Raw genomic sequence first — 21,169 nt, 5'->3', positions numbered from 1 at the left:
TGAGGGAGAAAGAATTTTTGATATTAAAATAGCCTTGAAAAAAAAAAAAACGCGGTAATTGGCCTTATAGGTCTACAGGGTGAGATAAAAAAACTGCAACAAAGTTAAACGCCATAATTTGTACTTTTTTTTAATTTTATTGAATGAAAACAAACGAGTTAAAAAGCAGTAAGTTCGACCGGATCGAACTTTGAATACCCTCCACCATTTGGAAATAAAATCCTAAAAAATCCTGTTAAGATTTTAAAAATACCGAATATAGCCGTTATATTGGTATCTATACGACGTGAACCTACATAGGGAGATACCGTTATATCGTAGCTGTGCGAAGACCCGGACCAGCATAGACAATTTTCTGTCATAGGCTGTAGCATCCATTACGAACTTCAAATACGACATCTCAAACAATTTCGGTGGGTATTGTACCTAAACTCGTCAAAATACCGAATATAGGGAGGTACTGTTATATGGGGCCTATACGAAGACCTGGGCCTGCATAGACAATTTTCTGTCACAGACTGTAGCTCTCATTACGAACTCTAAATACGTCATTTGAAACAATTCCGGTGAATAATGACGCTAAAATCATCAAAATACCGAATATAGGGAGGTACCGTTATATGGGGGCTATATGAAAACATGGACCTACAAGGCCCATTTACGAACCTAACCTGCCTACTGACAAAATAGACATGTGTGCAAAATTTTAGCCTTCTATCTCAATTCGTTCGAAAGAAACAGACAGACGGACATCGCAGAATCGACTTAAGTTAATATACCCTGACAAAGTTAATATACCCTCCATAGAATGGTGGAGGGTATAAAAATGTTATAAGTTTAGATTTTTCGAATTGGTCACCTTTGGCACGAATTATGGCCTTCAAACGGACAAAAAAACAGTCACACGCTGCTCGAATGTTGCTGTGCGGTAGTTAGCCCCTTTCCCAGCGAAGCGCTTGCTTGAGGCGATCGATGCTTTGGTATTTTTTAGTGCCAAACTTGCTTTCCAAAATACTCCAGACACAATAGTCCAACGGATTGGTATCCGGAGATTTTGGTGGCCATTGTGCGCTGGAAATGAAGCGAGGAACCTCATTTCGTAAACATTTTTGGGTGGCACGGGCTGACAGTCCTGTTGGAATGTCCAATTTCTGAGGCCACAATGTTTGCGACCCCAAGGCTTTAATACACCCTGCAGAATTTTTTCGCTATAATATTCGGCATTTATTCTGATGCCGCGGTTTGATGTCACTGGAATAATGTTAACAGCTATCGGACAAGTGGCTTAGAAATGATAGCAGTCTGAAGTTTGTTACAGTTTTTTCCTCTCACCCTGTATTTAGTTGCAATAGCCTTGTTCCTTCTTCTAATTAATGATAATTAGTTAAGGACTCAAATATTATAGTTCACACAAAAAATTAAATAAACCTATTTTCTTCACCCCCACACAGTCTGTTTGTTTCGAGGAAAACAATCAACTTTTGGCACCCATACAACCTGCTCTCAACCTCAAACAAACGGAGTCGAAGAAATCCAAAACTTTGGTACAACAAGATTTCGAAAATGATCACCATCATCAGCACGGAGATACAGATGATAATGATGCTGTCATCAATGAACCCGATGATGATTTACAAGCCGCATTTGGTGATATTCCCGACAAAACAAAAGATGCTCTCAATGCATCGCTGTTGACACCACTCCAGGGTAAAACTTCACATGCCACCCAGGCCCTCGCCAAGGAGCTAAACGACGATGAACAACAACAGCAGCAACAGTCGGAATCAGAAGCTGATAACTTGGATGCATTGTTGGAGCACAATTTCAGTGATGAAAATCTTGATGTTGAATCGAAAATAAAAACCCAAGATAAAATCGATGAGGCACAGCCAAATTTATCTGTCGAACCAAATCGTCCACCCAGCAATGCAGATTGTTGGAAAATTCGCAGTTGCATCTTGGCCGAACGTTTGAATAATTCATTTGCCGTTAATGAATTTTGTCCCAAAGTTGGAAATTCGATGAATTTAACGTTTGTCATACCGCTGTCACGATTCTTCAAGGAGCACAGCATTGAGTTGCATTTAACGTAAGTTAAGACGCCTCTATGTATTCCAAATTTAAAAAAAAAAATTGCAATAACTCTGGCATGTGAGGTCTGGATTCAATCTCCGTAATATAAGATGGATCCAGCTTTCACATTATTCCCTTCAACGGAGGTTCCATCAAAAAAATCTTATTGTTTTCCTTTTTTTCAGATCTACCATACCATTGCAATGGGTGGTCTGTAATCTGCACGAGCATTCCAAACAAAATGTCAAACATTTAATTAACTCCTCACAGCCGGGTCTGTCGGCGCAGCATCACATCAGTCATCAAAGCCAGAATGTATTGCAAAGACGACGCAATACCTCGATGCTGGTGATGAATGTACCAAGTCGAGGTTATTTTGTTAAAGATTTAATTTTACGTGCCACCAATGATCCGGAAAAGGTAAGAAAACGCATAAAAATTTTACAAATTTAAATAATAAAACAATATTTAATTCATTTTCTCTTTGATTTTTCCATCAGACAAATGTATGCCAAGAGAAACCCCATGAGACCAACTCCATATTGCAGTACAACTTTAGAATTCTAAGAGATTGTGATTAACCCCCAGAACTGTTGCTGTTAAAGGATCAAAAGAACAACAACACGAACAAAAAACTACAACAACTACTATTTTATAAAATTTAATCCAATTTAACATTAAAATTTATATAATATCACTAAATTATTATTATTATTATTTTTTATAGAAAAGAAGACACTAATGTTTATTGAACAATTTTAAGAAAAACAAAAAAAAAATACTTTAGTTAAATATGTTTAGCCTGGAACAAAAGAAAATCACCAGATTCTGTAAATATGAACAAATCAATCAATTATCGAACAATTTACTTTTTTTAATTCCCCTATTTTTTTTTTTTTTTTTTTTTTTGTATTGCTTTATCTTATCGTTTGCCACTTTTCACACAGCCTTTAGTGAAAGAAAAAAAAACTATACGAACAACAACTATCAATTATTATGAACAAATAGCATAATTTTTTTCACTGCTGTAGAACATAGATTGAATAAAAAAAAATAATATTAACGATTATAAATAATACAAATTATATTAAAAATAAATAATAATAATAATAATAATAATAATTACATAGATAATCATAATTGATTATTAAATATTTATTTAATGAAATTATTTAGAGAATTTTCAAATATAAAAGAAATTGTAAATGTGTTTCATTTTTGGCAGGTTGATGATATTCTAAATTAAGATCTGCAGCTATCGATCTTTGTAAGACAGGTACTTCCACCGGAGTCCAATGATCCATTGTGATGTAAAGAGGGAACTGCTCAATACTACAGGAGAATAGCAGAAGGGTGACTTGATACAATCATTTAATTCAGGATTGGGAGCAGCATTCTCTAATTTGTTGTTGGATTGAGACTTCAGCCTACTTATTTGACGTGGATCCCTTTATCATTCTAAAATTTTATAAGAAAATTCATTAGCTTATAAAAAAACATAATATTCTTCAAACTCTTCAAAATTGTGGCTTAACTTTCATGCAACCACATCTAATACTGAAACTCTATCGAAAGTTCACCGCTAATTATATCTATAAAAGATGTTGAGAAAGTGGAAATCTAGCTTCACTCGAAATTCAATTAATGCTCCTCTTCCTACTTATCCAATGTTACTAAAAACTTGCCCTTTTCTAAATAGTGAACTTATAATTCCGTAATTGGAACGACTCAATGTTTAACTCCCTTTATACATTCGTCATGGATTCTAACAACCTAAACTGGGAAATCACATTATAAATTATTGCTTTAGGAACTAATAAATTAACTCCCTTTTACGTGAATATGATATCAAATTGTTTTTTTCCTCGGTTACTGAAGCTCTTCCTCTTCATTGAAGCTCTTCCTCTTATACTTTACTATTATCAAAAATATTATTATTGAAATTATATATCCTCCAAGGAGTGAACTCCTTCAACAGAGATTGCATATTTTAAAAGTACGTCTTCGATCAATTTTTTTCTTATTTCCCAAACAGACATTGGATTATTGACTATCGAACATTATTGGCAGCATTCATATTTTCGTTTAAAACATAGTCAGTCTTAGAATTGAATAAATATTCTTTAATAAATAACGATAATCTGTTTTCCCACAGATTTGAGAATATGTGTTTGTTCGTGCTTGCACCTCCAGCTCCACAGGAATCCGCCCACGTTTTCGTATAGCCCCCATATAACGGTACCTTCCGATATTCAATATTTCAATAATTTTAGCGACATGTTCTACGGGAACTGTTTCAAATTTGGTATTTGAAGTTCGTAATAGGTACTGCAGCCTATGATAGAGTCTTTAAAGGAGTTTAATTCATAGAAAAGAACTTCTAAATAAGACTTCTAGGAGAAACACTAAAATATTACATCTATAGAAAACATCTAGAACATCATCCATCTGCTGAAACCCTACAAAAAGGAGTTTTTAAGGTAATAATAAAATATCTCTAAAAAGTTTTCCTCTAGAAGTTGTTCCATCTATAGATTACCTCTCGAATTTTTTTCCTTCGGTTACAGCCTTTTAAAGAGTATTATGACTGTTGAAGGACATTAAATGACCATTAATTTATTAAAGATCTCTAAATGATTTCTACTTGTTGTTTACCTTTAAAAAATGTCGAGAATGATTGTTAAAATCGATTATATATTAAAAGCATGGTACAATGAATTCAAGGTAGGGCAGAACTACCATATGATTTCAATTTTTTTATTTTCTTGGCTTAATATGTCATCTTTATTTGTTTATGTATGTGTTTTCTTTTCAATAATAAAAAAATTGTTCAGAAAATATTCAAATTCGGGTGTCTTCAAAATGTTTATTTCAACGTATGCATCTACAAAATCTAGAGTTTTTGTAGCGAAATACTCCTATAGAGATATGTAGTACATGATTTTGAAAAGAAGTTTTGACCTTTCATTCAGTTATCGCGTTTTTCAATTATTTATTCAAAACAAATGCAACAAGTTGTTTGATTTTTTATTGTTTTGATACTAATTCTGACATTACAAGCCAAACAGGCCAAACTGTTTGGCTTGTAATGTCAGAATTAGTATCAAAACAATAAAAAATCAAACAACTTGTTGCATTTGTTTTGAATAAATAATTGAAAAACGCGATAACTGAATGAAAGGTCAAAACTTATTTTCAAAATCATGTACTACATATCTCTATAGGAGTATTTCGCTACAAAAACTCTAGATTTTGTAGATGAATACGTTGAAATAAACATTTTGAAGACACCCGAATTTGAATATTTTCTGAACAATTTTTTTATTATTGAAAAGAAAACACATACATAAACAAATAAAGATGACATATTAAGCCAAGAAAATAAAAAAATTGAAATCATATGGTAGTTCTGCCCTACCTTGAATTCATTGTACCATGATTGTACCATGATTAAAATATATATGTCTTTAGTAATTCTGTATTTACTATTTGTAGATGTCAATGGAAACAACTTGTAGTTTTACTTTGCTTTTTATTATGCAGCTTTTCCAAATATAAACCTATTATCTTTTGTACATGATCCGGGTAACAAATTTTACATCATTTTTCATATCCTTTTTCCTTCTAATTGACTTTTTTATTGAAAGTTCCTTACAAGTGGTGGAGGGAATTAAAAGTTCAGCCAAACTTAGCTGCTTTTTACTTATTATTGTTAGTTAGTATTTAATTTCCCCTTAATCTCATGTCAGAAAGTAACGGGCTGGGAAACTTTTGTTTTCTCGAGTTGAAATTATATACCATTCAAAGATGAACTCCTTCAACAGAGACTACATATTAACACAGAACATCTTCGATAAAGGATTTTGAACAATTTGTCCTTATTTCCTAAACAGACATTTTATTAATACCATACTTTTTTGATCGTTCGCTGGCTGTGAATCTAATTGGCTATGCAACAGACGCAGCATTCTCATTTTCGTTCAAGAAAGAGCCATTTTTGGAAAAGAATATTCATTAATAAATAAAGATAATCAAATTTTCAATGGTCCAATTCTAATAATATATTATAATATAATATAATATAATATAATATAATATAATATAATATAATATAATATAATATAATATAATATAATATAATATAATATAATATAATATAATATAATATAATATAATATAATATAATATAATATATTATAAACTTCCGATTTATAGCAAATTTGGTTGATATTAACTATATACAGTTATACCGATAACTAACTTACAAACGGAATGACAAACTTAAATACCCTCAGAGAACCGCAAAGGATGCAAAAATAATTGGCTAACATATCATCATAACGACCTGTGATGTAAACGCAGTCTAATTACAAATTGTTCTTGTCGTGAACTTATCTGAACGAAAAAGTAACACTAATTCCCCCGTTCCAATTTGTGAATAGTTTCATTGAACACAACAACTCGCCTTGCGTTGGATTCTTTTTATAAAATCTCAGGAAAATCCCAGAAATATTCAATAAAAAATCATGTCAGCTAGAAATCTATTACTAATGGGACAATGTATGCCTTGTGTAAAAGCCAATGCATCCAAAATACGCATACGCCGTATGGAATTGGACAAGAATTTGAATATGGTAAATTCGTCGCACCTGCTACAAGAAAAGCACTCTGCTAATAACCCCTTTTTCTTATATTCTAGTATTTCAAAAAAGATGAATTCCTTTTTGCCCACGATCCCCAAAAGGTTTGCAAGACTGGCGATGTTGTTCTGATACGTGAATTGCCCGAACGTCTGACACGCCTCATCACCCACAAAGTGGAAAAAGTTGTATACCCCCTTGGTGACATAACCGATCCCATTACCGGTAAATCTGTGGTCGTTGGTAAATATCGTGATCAAATCGAGGAAGCTAATCGTATGTTTGGCAAGTCGGAGAAGGCATTCGATTACTCGAAGGCACCACCGCGTGGACGTTTGGAGGGTACCAAAGATTTTACACACGGCGAAACATATATTAAATATCACGATGATGGTAAAGATCAGCCATTCGCTGTGTAGGCTGTGTATTTTGTTAAAGTTTATATATTTCCAAGTAGTCTTAATAAAAAAATGTAAGAAATTGTTTTAACTGTAAAGTAACAACAGAAGGGAGTACTTATTTCATTAATTATAGAGATAAAAATTAGGCTATTAAAGAGGAAAATGGCCAATTCTGAAAAAAGCTGTTGAAGGTTAATCTTTAGGAAGTCTGTTGACGGTATTTTTACTTTAAAATGTTTATTTTTATGAGGTTCTGTTAAAGATATTGTAGTCTGTAAAGACTCATAATTCATTCATAGAAGAATATCTTCTTTCCAAAGTAAACCTGTTAAGCGTTTTCTATACAGAAGAATATCGTATGCACAATGTTCTTCTCTAATATGTATTCTATCAATAGAGCGAAGATCTTCTATACACTGAACATCTTGTCCAGAACTTCTATCCATAGAATATTTCTCATCTATAAATATCTGTATTCGTGTCTCTTTTTCCAGATTTTTATTTTGTGGAAGATATATGTTCCTTATACCTTTCTCTAAAAACCTGTGATTGTGTTATCATTTAAGAATGGCTGCATAGAGTATTCTTTCAACATCCATTAAGTATTCAAACTATAAAAGATCTTTAGAAGAAAGTATATATCATAGAACGTACTCTAATCTGTAGATGTCCCATTTTCCTTTTTTGATAGTCGAAGTTCTACGGATAAATCCATAACAAAACAACTAAAAAGTCATCATAGAATTTCCTCTATACTTTCCTCTAGTACCTTCCCAAAAATATCTATTCACAGAAGACTTTTAGATAGTAATATGGGTTCTTTAAAAGATTTCAATTTATAGGAAAAAAGATAGTATATGCATCGATAATAAACAGCCTTTTCTTTTTGGGCAACAAATAAAGATATTTTATCTATAGGAGACATCTAGAGTATAAGAAGGTCTATCTGAAGAAGACCTGTTAAAGGAATTCTTTCTATAAAGAATGTGTAAAATATCTTCCATCTTTAGATCTTTTATTTCAAACGGAGTTTTATTTTCACATATTTAGAAGGTGTTTTATCTCAAGAGGTCTTCTAGAATTTCTTCCTTCGGTTACAGTACTTACAGTATTTTAATTGTTCAAGGACATCAAATGACCTTTAATTTGTTCAAGATCTTTAGAATGACTTCTACATGTTGAATATCTTTAAAAGATCTCGGGAATGTATATTAAAATCGAGTATCTATTAACAGATCTATATCAATAGCAATTCTTCTATATTTGCAAGACCACTAGGATGTCTTCTATTTGTAGAAGCCAAAAGAAACAATTTGTGTATTACTTTTTCGTTTTATTATGCAACTTTTCCAAATATAAACCAATTCTTTTTTGTACATGATCCTGGGTAACAAATTTTACATAATTTTCCATATCCTTCTTCTTATTCCTTCGCAATTCATCAAGATCTTTGCCACGAAATTGTTGTTTCATTGGGGATCGAGCAGCGGGATTTACATTGCTAAATGTTTGTAGAAACTTGGTAGACATTGCATGTCCCTCCTCCTTGGTGTTTGCCATGTCATCGATTAATCCGACATCCAAAGCTTCTTTGCTGCTGAACATTTTCCCCTGACACAAAGCCAATTCAGCCTTTCTAGCTGGTAGTACATTTTTGAATGATGCTCTTATAAAAGGGGGAGCCACTAGACCAAATTGTGTTTCGTTAAGGCCAATTGTAAAATTTGGTAACATTACACGATATTCGCAACAGGTTGCTAGGACACAACCGCCCGCTGGAGAGTGGCCCTGGAATTGTTAATGTTATTCTAAAATAGATAAATATAAGATTTATTTTGGATTTAATTTGGTCCACTTCTTTTTGTATATTGTTTGGAGATGTAGATAAGGATCGTAGAATTTTTTGCCTACACCCTAGTATTGAAGTTGGGGTTTTAATAATTTTGAAAATAGACTTCATAACTTTTGTTCTTGATAAATAAAATTGTTATCTTCAAAAGTAGTATCTTATTTTAATACACTTTCGGATAACTCCAAGATGTAGTGGAAAGATGTGTCAAAGAAAGGTGTGTATGTGTGCGATTGATTGTTTAAAAGAAGTATATGCCGGCAACTTATCTCTTAACAGGTTACACAAATTTGGCATCGTTGTTCAAAGTTCATTCTTGAGTCGCAACATAAACATTGACGTATAAATATGTCAAAACAGTTTGAATACTATGAGAATTTTACTACCAATCAGCAAATTACCTTCTAAATCAATGTCCAAAATCGGAATGGGTTGACATTATGATACCAAACATCACTTACTTTCCACACAAAATAAATTTGTATATTTGGTAATTAAAAATCGGTTGAAAAATACATGCATATACACGGTACCGGAGACTGAATGGGTTTGGGATAGATTTCAATTTGTTTTGAATTTATCTGGAAATCCTCTACAATATCTCATATATAGAGGTGTTGAAAACACTTGGAAAACCTTTTGAAGGATTTCTATTAACAAAATAATCATCTTTGAGTTTGGGATAAATTTGGCGTGAATTTATCCATGGGAATCCTGTACAAGATATCATATATTGAGGTATTGAAAGTGATACTGTTTACTGATTTCTATCAACAAAATGGTCTTCTTTCTATAGATGATTTAAAGGTTTTTATTTTTGTAAAGAAGTATAAAATTTCTATCCATAGAAGACTCATATAACTATTCTAAAATGTTTTTTCAATATAGGGATCAGATATAATTCGAAACATTTTAGTTGCAATTCGTAAAATTTAATAGCAATTTGATAAATCGAATTACAATTTAAGTTGTAATAATTTTAATTCAAGAATCTCATTTAAAAACCAGGAGAGTGTCTTTCATCATAATCCACTTGAAATTCTTAATCTTTCAATTTTGAGTTTTAATTTGAATTATTCCATTTTAAATTCGTATGAAAATCGACACTTTTTTTCATCTATATAATATAATAGAATGCCTCCTATCTAAAGATTTTGGAATTGTCTTCAAACTATCACCTATGTGTTGAAGATCTCTTAACGTTTTTTATCTCTAGAAACCTGTTCATTGCTTTCTATATATGAAGTTCCCCTCAGATGGTTTCAATACAATCTCAACGTATAAGAGTTATTCTATCGATGGCTGCCAGTCTATTTATAGAATACCTGTTAAAGGAATCCTTTGTTTAACAATATATTAGAAATTATTCTACCTCTGGAAGAATTCCAAACATTTTTAATCTGTTGAAGCCCCTTATAATCAGTGTATTCATTTCTTAAAATCGAAAAATGCATTAATTACTTTTTCTTTCTATTATGCAATTGTTCCAAATATAAACCCAATCTCATTTGTATATCATCTTGGGTAACATGTTCCACAAAATCATTCAAATCCTTTTGCTTTCCTTTTCGCAAATCATCAAGATCTTTGCCACGAAATTGTTGTTTGGTTAAAGATCTAGCTACTGGATCCACTTTTCTAAATGTTTGTAAAAATTTTACACATTTTTCATATCCTTCCTCCTTAGTTTTTGCCAATTCATCGATTAATCCAATATTCAAGGCGTCATTACTGGTGAACAGTTTTCCCTGACACAACGCCAATTCAGCTATTCTTAGGGGTAGTACATTTTTGAATGAAATTCGTACAACGGGTGGGGGCACTAAGCCAAATTTAGCCTCATTCAGACCTATTGTAAATTTTGGTAACATGACTCGATATTCGCAACAGGTGGCTAGGACACAGCCGCCAGCTGGAGAATGACCCTGAAATGATCAAGATTATTTAGAAATAGAAAATAAAAAGATTTTGAGACTTATTTACGTTTATCAAAGCCGCTGTTGGCACAGCACTTCCATACCAAGCGAGCCACATATCTTGAAAAGCTGTCCAAAATTCTCTTAAGCGTTGCACGTCAGGTCTATATAACTCCTTAATGTCCAGGCCACCTGAAAACACCGAATTGGAAGTCTACTTGAAATTAGCGAACACACATTTAAACTTCATATACAAGGCCTACCGAAGTCAATATTATTCCACGAGATTTGTTCTGCTCCATCTCTTTCATCGATCGAGTCAACGAATTTATCAATTCTAAATTCAACAAGTTGACTGGTGGGCGATTCATACTCACTGTTGCAAAACCTGTCTTATTATCCACTTCTATTTGAATATTGTTCGTGGACGAGGATAGCGATCGTAGTATTAGTTGCCGTCTACATCCTGTTAAAGGCGTTGCAGCTTTAGTTATTTGGAAGAACATAATTCTATAAATGCTGTAATGTCTATCTTCGGAACGACCATATAGTATCTTCCAAGTGGTACAATAACACAACGAAAGCTTTATCAAAAGAAAATGCGATTGTTAGTTAATAAACAAACCAACTTATCTCCTAAGATGGTATAAAACAAACAACGAATCTATGTCTAAAGTTCGCTCTTGAGTCGCAACATAACCATTGACGTAGAAATGTGTCAATGGAGTCAATTTACTATATAGATCTAGTCTAGTTATTACTGATTTTGGTATTCCTAAAACTTTGAATAAACAAGAGATGAATCATTGCCCCTCAAAGAATGTATCAAAAACAAGGCACTTAATAATAGATGTACATATCTAAGCCCAATCGTATATAAAAACATCTTTGGATGATTTTCTACCAACTAAAGCTCTTATAGAAGACTTACAGATGATATAATAGAAAGCATTTAAAAGTCTCAATCCTATAATATATGGGTCTCTACACATCTTGTCAGTATTTAAATTTACTTCTTACACATTTATTGCATACTTTCAGGCGTTCACCACAATTTTGAAAGTAAAACGAAACTCTTACAGTAAAGCAAAATTCTTTTGGGTTTAAAAAATGGTAGAAGAATACTGGATCAGCGCTTGGAAACATTGATATGATAAAATATTTAATTTTTTTTGTCAAAAATGAGTAGATTTTTATATGTTTTCTTATACGAAGTCAATCGGTGGTTATTTAGAATGGATTTTAGCTCATAGAGTCAATTCTGTACTAAAAGAAAGGCCCTCAAATTTGGTGAGAACGGTTCAGAAATTGGAATAACTCTTTTATGTATATTTGTTTCATCCTATTAGATATTGAATCATTTACAATTAGGTAGAACTAATGAATGATAGAATTAAAAAAAGGGAATTTCATTCTAAATTTGAATATCCAGCCCTGATTTTTTTTTTTTTTTTGTAATTTGCCGTTTCAAATTCAACTGCATCGAAAACAAGTTTCATCTCTAATTTGTGCTATATAATGGATTTATGAATTTACATTTTTACATGGAAACAAGTAAAAAAACATTAAGTTCGGCCAAGCCAAACTTTAATTCCATCCTTGGGTAAAGAAAACAGTTTTAAATAAAAGTATCTCAATTCATGCGTGTTCCACTTTAAACTACAAATACCAGTAAGACCGTTTGGATAATGCTGTTAAACTTTTCAGTTATATGGGGGCCATACCAAAATGGGAACTCCCATAGACAATTTTCTACTTTAAGGATTGTCATGTACCACATTTCTTAAATACAAAATTTGAAACAATTTCGTTGGTAAATGTGTTCAATGTTCAATGTTTTATCGCTAGAGCTAGAACCCATTATGACCTACATATACTAATTTTAGACAAATCCGTGGAAAAATGTGGCAAAAATCATCAAAACACTAAATATCGGGAGATACCGTTTTATGGGAGCTATACAAAATACACAATACAAATTGTTCCGCCAAATTCTGAAGTCGGTTACTCAAAAAATTAGTTAAAGAATCCAACTACATGGAAGCATGGCCTTCTAATTCTACCATGATTTCCCTTTATAACTATCATATCAAATTGTCAAATCATCAAAATTGTCTTTCCCATCATGCATGGTAGAAGAATATTCTTCAACCATTCCATGATGGCTTTGCCGGTTTGACTACTCCAAAAGATAACAAGGCAGCTGTTTTCTCGCAAAACTGCATTTCCTAAACCCTATAACCATTGTCGATCTAAATAACCCTTAAATTTAGGTCGGTGGTTTTGTTTTTATTTCGATCTTTAACGTTTATTCTGCTTTGTTCTTTGTTTTTTCTTTCTACGGCGTCACTGTTGCGACAAGAGCTTTGTAATCTGGTCATACAGTGTTGTAGTGTGTCACACAAAAAAATTCAACTTCATTGAAAACAACAAATAATTAACAAAATAATAATCAATAACAAAGCCAAACACCACTGAGACATTAAAAATAACTTAAATGCCTGCAGTGTAAATTAAGTTTAACATCGCACAAGCTCCGATTAAGATGGTAAGAAGGAAGACCAGAAAAAGAAAACGACAAATGATAACACCCACAAAAACCCATGGCCCATGAGAAGAAGTTATGATGGTTCTACGCATTAATTAACATCTTTCTTTTGTTTGGTTTCCTTTGTGTAGAGTTACGAAGACGATGACTATCATGTGGATACGTTTCCCAAAGAGTATGGTTATGGCGCTTTCGATCAAGATGGTCTCGATTCAACGGGTATGGCTGGCTCCGATGCGGACTCGAAGCCACGTATTCTCCTAATGGGTTTACGACGTTCCGGCAAAAGTTCTATACAAAAAGTTGTCTTCCATAAAATGTCACCCAACGAAACACTGTTCTTGGAGTCGACAAGTAAGATTGTCAAAGACGACATAAACAACTCAAGTTTTGTACAATTTTCCATTTGGGATTTTCCGGGACAAATTGATTTCATCGATCCCACGTTCGATTCGGATATGATATTTGGTAATTGTGGTTCGCTAGTGTTTGTCATCGATGCCAAGGATGATTACAACGAGGCGTTGACGAAATTTAAGAATACTGTCATTAAAGCGTATAAAGTTAATCCGCGTATTAAATTTGAGGTGTTCATACATAAGGTGAGTGACAGATTAAGATGTATATAAGTGCATATATAATTACATATTTTTTAGTTTTTAATTTGACAAACGGGTATCCAAACCTTTTAATGCTGGGGATATCTTTAAACGTCACGTGAGAGGAATGTTATCGGCAAAATTCTGTATGAGGAAACGCTCAAAAGGGGCTTAAGCCATAAAATAAGATATCATATCTATAAAAGACTTGGAGATAGTCATATCAGTAGGAGATACTTCTGTTAGATGGTCAATTAATTAATTAATTCCAGAAAATAAATTATATGCCTTTCACGAACATTCTTTGTATGGACGGTCTTGGATAGGATTTCTATTGAAAAAGCCATTGATAAATAGATAAAGGACCTTTGAAGATAAAAGACCTTCCACAGGACTTCCATGCATGGAACCCTTTCACAGCTCTCCTAAAGGTAGAAGACATTTCACAGCATATTTGTATAGAAGACTTTACAGAGATCTTTAATAAAGATAGAAACTTTTGCAGCTATTCATTCTCCTTTTATAGATAGAAAACCTTTGACAGATCTTCTATAGAATACCAACTCTTCCATAGATAGAAGACTAATTATAGTTCTGCTATTGAAAGACGACGTTTGAAAGTCTTTTTATAGGACTTCTGCAGTTTGAAGGTACTCCTCAATTCATCTGAACATATTTAACTTTTAATATGTTTTTTGTAGTTAGAAATTGTTAATTTATTATTTATTTTTTTATACAATTATACTTATAGTTAATATTAGGATAATTACAAAGAGTACAAGAACAAACTTCTGTAGAGAGGGCAGGTTGTACGTGTCTAAAATGAATCCTTTTCACACATATTGTTAAGATATTCTACAAAAATCATCTATTGAGACTATACTTTCATCGTGCCGTCTGAAGATGAAAGATGTTCTCTTTATAGACTCTGGTTTTCGATAGATGGAAACCCTTCATTAGATTTTTTACAGATAGATATCTTTCGCATAGAAGTCCATGGAATTTAATGCATTTTCTTGGTTTGTGTGGTCTCTGCTATCTGAAATTATCTTTAATAAATTCCTTAGCGGAGATCATCTGTTTTAAAATATTTTTTTTTAAATTACACACATACTTCCCAACTAATATGATCTCAAAATATAGTGTTATATCTATGTTGTATATCAACCACATTCCACGAAATTTATGGCAGCAAATTATTCAAGTCTGAAATGATACTTAATTTAAATACCTACAAATAAATCTACATATAAATATAAATGACGTATATTTTGATTAAACCGCCATTCACGCTGCAGTTTCTAGTTACTGTCTGGCCAATATGAAAAAACAACACACATTTACTGTTGATAACAATGCAAATCAGCACTTGTTTGGCTTCATAAATATGTTTTCCAATATTATGATACATTCGGGCAGGGTCGGGGTGCCTTACATTTGTAATGATAGGAGTTCAATGTTCACATACAACGTTGATATATGAATTTCATTATCTATACGATGAGGAGGGATAAAACAAAAACAAACTTGTTGAAACTAGAGTGGTACATTGGTTAATCAATGTTTACCTATACTTAAGACAATTGAAAAGGGACTGTACATATTTCAATAATTGTCTAAATATTTATGTTTTGTTAAGTCTAATTGCTCCTTTTTTGAAATAAAGACTGTCTCTAAACCTTTTCCCCATTCCAGGTTGATGGTATCAGCGATGACACAAAAATGGAGTCCCAACGTGACATACATCAACGAGCCTCCGACGATTTAGCCGATGCTGGACTGACACAAATCCATTTAAGCTTTCACTTGACTTCCATCTATGATCATTCGATATTTGAGGCCTTTTCGAAGGTGGTACAAAAACTAATACCCCAATTGCCGACATTGGAAAATTTGCTCAACATTTTTATATCGGTAATTCGTTAAAATCAGAAATCATATGAATATTTATATAATTTGAATCATTCCTTTAGAATTCCGGCATAGAAAAGGCATTTCTATTCGATGTGGTGTCAAAAATATACATAGCTACCGATTGTTCACCGGTCGATATGCAAAGTTATGAATTATGTTGTGATATGATTGATGTTGTTATCGATTTATCGAGTATATATAGGTGAGTTGCTAGCAATTTAAAAATATGTTTAGTTTTTGTAAATTTATATATCAAATTATTAATTATTGTTACTTAGTTTCTTATAACGAACGAGTTGCCAACCACCTCGATGTTGTGCTTAGCAGAGACAGTTACCTATTGCAAGCAACAATTTCATAGCAGCAAACTTTTGTATAGGTCGTTGTTTATAACAATCAATGGCAAATTCACCATTTTAGTATATTGATTTATAACAGTTGTGGTTTACGGGTACAACCTGTTATACGATTCATTCCTTAGCTTGAAACGAATCAATACATAGCATAACAACACAGTATAACAGTCAATCTGGGTGATGGTAAAAATGGAGGTGAAAGCATACTTTCACCATGGGTAAAGCAACACCACAAAAGGGATTTATGCTCTCAGAGCATTTTTACGGCCTTTATAAAAATCTTTCCTCTTCTGATCGAAATACTTTTTAATTTTTTTGTTTTGTTTTCAATATAAACAGTTACCTAGCCCATGATGCAATAGATGGTTTCAAAAACTTCTACACATGACTATTCTAAACTTTAAACTCAATTTTCGATTAATCTTTTGGTATTCGAATTCTAAAAGACCAAGTCGAAATTTGCTTGTGGTACTAATCAGAAAGACAACCGTTCGCAATCGATTACTTTATGTTGGAAAGTAGAATTTGAAAATCATTTTATATCAGTAGCGGGAACACACTGCCCATTTCCAGGCTTCGGGTGTGGCCTACCGATAGGCTGAGAACTTTTATCAGACACCCAACTCCCACCGTATTCAATTGCTTCAACATTACCATGGAGATTCCGTTTGGGCCCAACGATTTGGATGACTTAGCGCTTCGGATGATGTTTGCAAAGACACCATCCACCATTGTGATGGTACCTCCTCGGCGGTTGGAGATCTGACGTAGTACTCCTCGCTTTGCCCTATCGCTTTAAAATATCCAGGGCAGCTCTTCGGATTAGTCACCGTTATCTCGTTAAAAGTGGCTGAGGTACTATCATCTATTTTCCCAGGGTTCGAGAGCGATTTAACCGTTATACACAGTTTATACATATCGATTCCAATGTTGCAACACTTCAGATGGTCTAGCCACTATTGCCTCTTATGATCCTGTACCAAAAGGTTGACTTCCACTGTGAATTCACTGATCGAGGGATCAATGCGGTTGAAACGAATGAGAAGATCTCGCACATTTGCTAGGAAATTTGGTCTTATTTTGGGTATACGACCAGCAGGTATGTACCGAGCGGCTGTAGCTTTTTGTACAATTGTCTGAAACGAAGCTTGGCGAACTCTCTGAAATTTTTTTTTCATTGTTATGGAAAATGCGGCGTTCGAAGGTTACGAAATCAGGAGATTTGTTGATGGAGACAATTATCGGGAGATGGTCTGATCTAAGAGAAGTGAATGACTGATCAGACCGGGTGACACTAGGCTTTAAGATTACAATTTTGTAATTACGAAATGCCACAACTCATGGTGGACATTAAAATCCACTAGTAACTGGAGGTTATTTCCTACCAACAGCTGGTTAATATCTGCTTGGTTAATATCTATGGTTTGCTTTATAAAATCTGGTCTTGATTTTTTTTATTTTTACTAAAAGTTCCAGTAAATGGCACGATTTTCAATCGTCTATCCAGTTGCAAACCTCCTTTACTTTTTTAGCATGATTTTTTTATAGATTTTTGTTGAAGGTATATGCTCAGACTAATATAAGTAAATCTATCTTTTCTTTTCCAGCTCCGAAGAGGAAGCTTTCGATAATCAAAGTTCTAGTCTCATCAAATTGAATAATAACACCATACTCTATCTGCGCGAAGTCAATAAATTCCTGGCCCTGGTGTGTATATTGCGAGAGGAGAATTTCATACGTCAGGGTGTCATCGATTATAATTTTATGTGTTTCCGCGATGCCATAAGTGAGGTCTTTGAATTGCGTATGAAATCTCAAAAGTTACCCACCGTCGATGAACGCCAGGAATACATTATGAACGGTGATGGGGATTCCGATGATGAGAATATTGACGATGATGAAGATTTGGTGAATAGTAGAACAGGGAAAATGGTTTAATTTCGCACACTTGCATTTTTAATTGCTGTACGAAAGGAGCAACCTGCGTGGTTTTTGAACAACTTCAAAAATGTTTTGCTTTCTTCCACAAAACCAAAAAAAAAACTTGTAATTTTTCTTTAGTTACATCAGAACACATTCTTGTGGAAATTACTATTCTTTGATTTTTTTTCGATTTGTTTGTGTGCCTTTTTTATTGTTATTTGTTTGCATCTACTTCCCCTTCTACTTGAAATGTGTGTTGTAAAAATATATTTTCTTCGAACAACTTTATTGTATTATCATAAGATAACAAAATTTGAAAAATAGTTATTTTCCTTCTTTCCTTAAAAAAATATAGTTTTTTATTTGCCATATTTACTCTCTGTTCAAACGAATGTTTCTAATGCTGTGTTTAATTTTTTTTTAAATTTAATTATGTAATCCATAACAAACGACAACTCTCATATAGAAAAGTTTTATATTTCTTTTTGTTTTTGTAATTTAATTTGCATTAAAGACAACTTCTAAAGTTACTACCTACCATAAACTAAATGAACAAAAATTATATGAAATATATTTTGTTTTGTTTCTTAGCTTAAATATAATCGTCATCAACAAACAAACAAAATAAAAATGCCACTGTACCATTTGCATAATAATATATTTTACACAAAAACAAAATAAATAACAAAGAAAATTAAATTAACGCAAAAAATCATAATTTTGAATTGTTATGCTATCGTTTAATGATAATGACATTTTGTACCGGCTTAATTATACAACGTAAATAACAAAATACTACGACAAATGCTCTATTAAAAATTCTGTTCACTTTTCAATTTATTATAGTAAAAGAAAAAAGAAAATATATATATGAAAAATTATTATTAATAATATGAAATTAGATGAAAACAAAAACAAATATCCATAAGTTTATATGGTATTTAATTATAAACTCTTATATATTTTAATAAAAATCAAACGAAAATAGAATCTTTGAAATTTATTTATTTTCCAAAGTGGTGATGTAATGGATTTTTAGTGACCTCTATAGGCCATAAAGAAAAAATTAGGTATGCGGTGTTCTTATAATTTAATAATCATTGTGTTTTCAAAGATCGTATTTCTATTTAGTGGTTGTAAAGCTCTAATTTATTTATTATAAAAATAGACCTTCAAAATTTGGCAGAACAATTTTTATTGTGTTTGGGTGGTTGGTATTAAAAATGAGATATATCGCTCCACGTTTTGGTATAGCCGCCATATAACGGTACCACCCAATATTCCGTATTTTGATGAATTTTTCCACGGATTTGCCTAAAAATCGGTATTTGTCATAATGGTTTCTAGCTCCGGTGGCGGATCATTGTATGTATTAGTCCACGTTTTATGTATAGCCTTCATATACCTCTCGATATTTGGTATTTTGATGATTTTTGGCGGATTTTTCAACGGATTTGTCCAAAAATAGGTATTTGTAGTTCGTAATGGGTTCAAGCTCCTGTGCCGGAACATAGTATATATAGGTCCACATTTTGGTATAGCCTCCATATAACGGTACCTCTCGATAGTCGGTGTTTTGATGATTTTTACCATATTTTACCACGGATTTATCCTATGGGTTCTAGCTCCGGTGGCGGAACATAGTATATGTCCCCCACAAAATGGCACCTCCGGATATTCAGTATTTTGATGATTTTTGCCACATTTTCCCACGGATTTATCCAAAAAATGGTATTTGTAGTTCATAATGTGTTCTAACTCCGGGTGGCAGAACATTGAATATTTAGGTCCACGTTTTCCTATAGCGCACATATAACGATACCCACCGATATTCGGTATTTTGATAATCCTAGTCACATTTACCCATAAAATTGATTCAAATTTGGTATTTTAGAAGATTTGGTAGATAACAATCCTTGAAGTATAAAATTGTCTATAGAGGTTTCCGTTTTGGTATGGCTCCCAAAGAAAGGATTCACCCACATTAGGACTTTGAAAAGTTTAACAGCATTATCCAGACGGTCGAACTGGTATTTGTAGTTTAAAGTGGAACACATTTGAATTCAGATGCTTTTATATTAAAAAGTTGCTTTACCCAATGGTGGAGCTTACTAAAATTTCGGCCTGACCGAACTTAATGATTTTTATACCCTACACCACAAGGTGGTCAGGGTATTATGTCTTTGTGCATTTGTTTGTAACAGGCAAAAGGAAACGAGATAGACCCATAGTTCCTTTTGATGATCTGCATAGAATCACATTCTGAGTCTATTTATGCATGTCCGTCCGTCCGTCTGTCCATGTATTTTTGTAAACAAAGTACAGTTGGCATTTATTGCTCTATCCAGATGAAATTTTGCACAAATCATTTGTTTGGCCCATGAACGAATCCTATTGAAATTGGAGATAATCGGTCATAATTTAGATATAGCTCCCATATATATCTTCGTCCGATTTTTTATTGTGCACCAAACGTGTAATATCAGCCCGAATAGTATGGAATTTTGCATATACAACCAAATTAGGCCTGAAAATAAGTAAGCCAAATTTGATCGAAATCGGTTCAGAAATGGCTATAGCTCCCATATATATTGTTCATCCGATTTTTTATTTTTGTCCTCCGCAGCCGTAATATGCACTCTGTAACAACAATATTTGGGGAAATATATCAAATACAGCTCAGAAATACCTTTGCTAAATTTTTTCGAGATCGGTTCAGATTTAGCTATAGGTCCCATATATAACTTCATCCGATTTACCTTTTATTGTGCACCAAACGTCTAATATTGTCCCAAATGGGATGGAATGGCCCTTTACGACCGAATTGAGTCTAGAAACTAGTATGCCAATTTTGTTGAAGATCGTTTCAGATATGGCTATAGCTCCCATATATACTGTTTATCCGATTTGTTATATTTGTTACCCACAGCTGTAATATGCACTTCGTAAC

General features: G+C 32.9%; 5 protein-coding genes across 8 annotated transcripts in view; 3 read left to right on the top strand and 2 right to left on the bottom strand.

The window, feature by feature from the left end:
• Window positions 1-3,272, top strand: part of LOC101890415 (uncharacterized) — a 74,063-nt gene extending 70,791 nt beyond the window's left edge. For all 4 annotated transcript variants that reach the window (XM_011292421.3, XM_005179035.4, XM_011292420.3 and 1 more), the window contains 3 exons: window positions 1,452-2,089; window positions 2,259-2,493; window positions 2,574-3,272. In XM_011292421.3, the coding sequence (XP_011290723.1) occupies window positions 1,452-2,089; window positions 2,259-2,493; window positions 2,574-2,654 (954 nt within the window). In that variant the 3' untranslated portion in view covers window positions 2,655-3,272. The remainder of the gene's footprint in view (window positions 1-1,451; window positions 2,090-2,258; window positions 2,494-2,573) is intronic.
• Window positions 3,273-6,499: 3,227 nt separating this feature from the next.
• On the top strand, window positions 6,500-7,221 carry LOC101890241 (small ribosomal subunit protein uS17m). The gene is made up of 2 exons (XM_005179034.4): window positions 6,500-6,707; window positions 6,773-7,221. Exons 1-2 carry the CDS (start codon window positions 6,600-6,602, stop codon window positions 7,130-7,132), a joined length of 468 nt encoding a protein of 155 aa, XP_005179091.1. The 5' UTR covers window positions 6,500-6,599; the 3' UTR covers window positions 7,133-7,221.
• Window positions 7,222-8,434: 1,213 nt separating this feature from the next.
• On the bottom strand, window positions 8,435-8,911 carry LOC101895359 (enoyl-CoA delta isomerase 1, mitochondrial-like; the record flags this gene model as incomplete). The annotated part of the gene is made up of 1 exon (XM_020035239.2): window positions 8,435-8,911. A coding segment is annotated over one exon (477 nt), but the record flags the coding sequence as incomplete, so codon positions are not given.
• Window positions 8,912-10,395: 1,484 nt separating this feature from the next.
• On the bottom strand, window positions 10,396-11,514 carry LOC101895187 (enoyl-CoA delta isomerase 1, mitochondrial). Its single transcript, XM_005179067.4, has 3 exons — window positions 11,143-11,514; window positions 10,947-11,093; window positions 10,396-10,888 (listed from the first exon to the last, which is right to left on the bottom strand). Exons 1-3 carry the CDS (start codon window positions 11,383-11,385, stop codon window positions 10,421-10,423), a joined length of 858 nt encoding a protein of 285 aa, XP_005179124.1. The 5' UTR covers window positions 11,386-11,514; the 3' UTR covers window positions 10,396-10,420.
• A 1,714-nt stretch (window positions 11,515-13,228) lies between these two features.
• LOC101890080 (ras-related GTP-binding protein C) lies at window positions 13,229-18,664 on the top strand. Its single transcript, XM_005179033.4, has 5 exons — window positions 13,229-13,427; window positions 13,559-14,029; window positions 15,722-15,940; window positions 16,000-16,142; window positions 17,904-18,664. The coding sequence occupies exons 1-5, from the start codon at window positions 13,425-13,427 to the stop codon at window positions 18,232-18,234; spliced, it is 1,167 nt and encodes a 388-aa protein (XP_005179090.1). The 5' UTR covers window positions 13,229-13,424; the 3' UTR covers window positions 18,235-18,664.
• The last annotated feature ends 2,505 nt before the right edge of the window (window positions 18,665-21,169 follow it).

Source organism: Musca domestica, unplaced genomic scaffold (genome assembly GCF_030504385.1).
Source record: "Musca domestica strain aabys unplaced genomic scaffold, Musca_domestica.polishedcontigs.V.1.1 16, whole genome shotgun sequence".
NCBI lineage: Eukaryota > Metazoa > Arthropoda > Insecta > Diptera > Muscidae > Musca > Musca domestica.
Note: the sequence above shows the minus strand (reverse complement) of the source record. Positions and strands in the feature narration are given on the sequence as shown.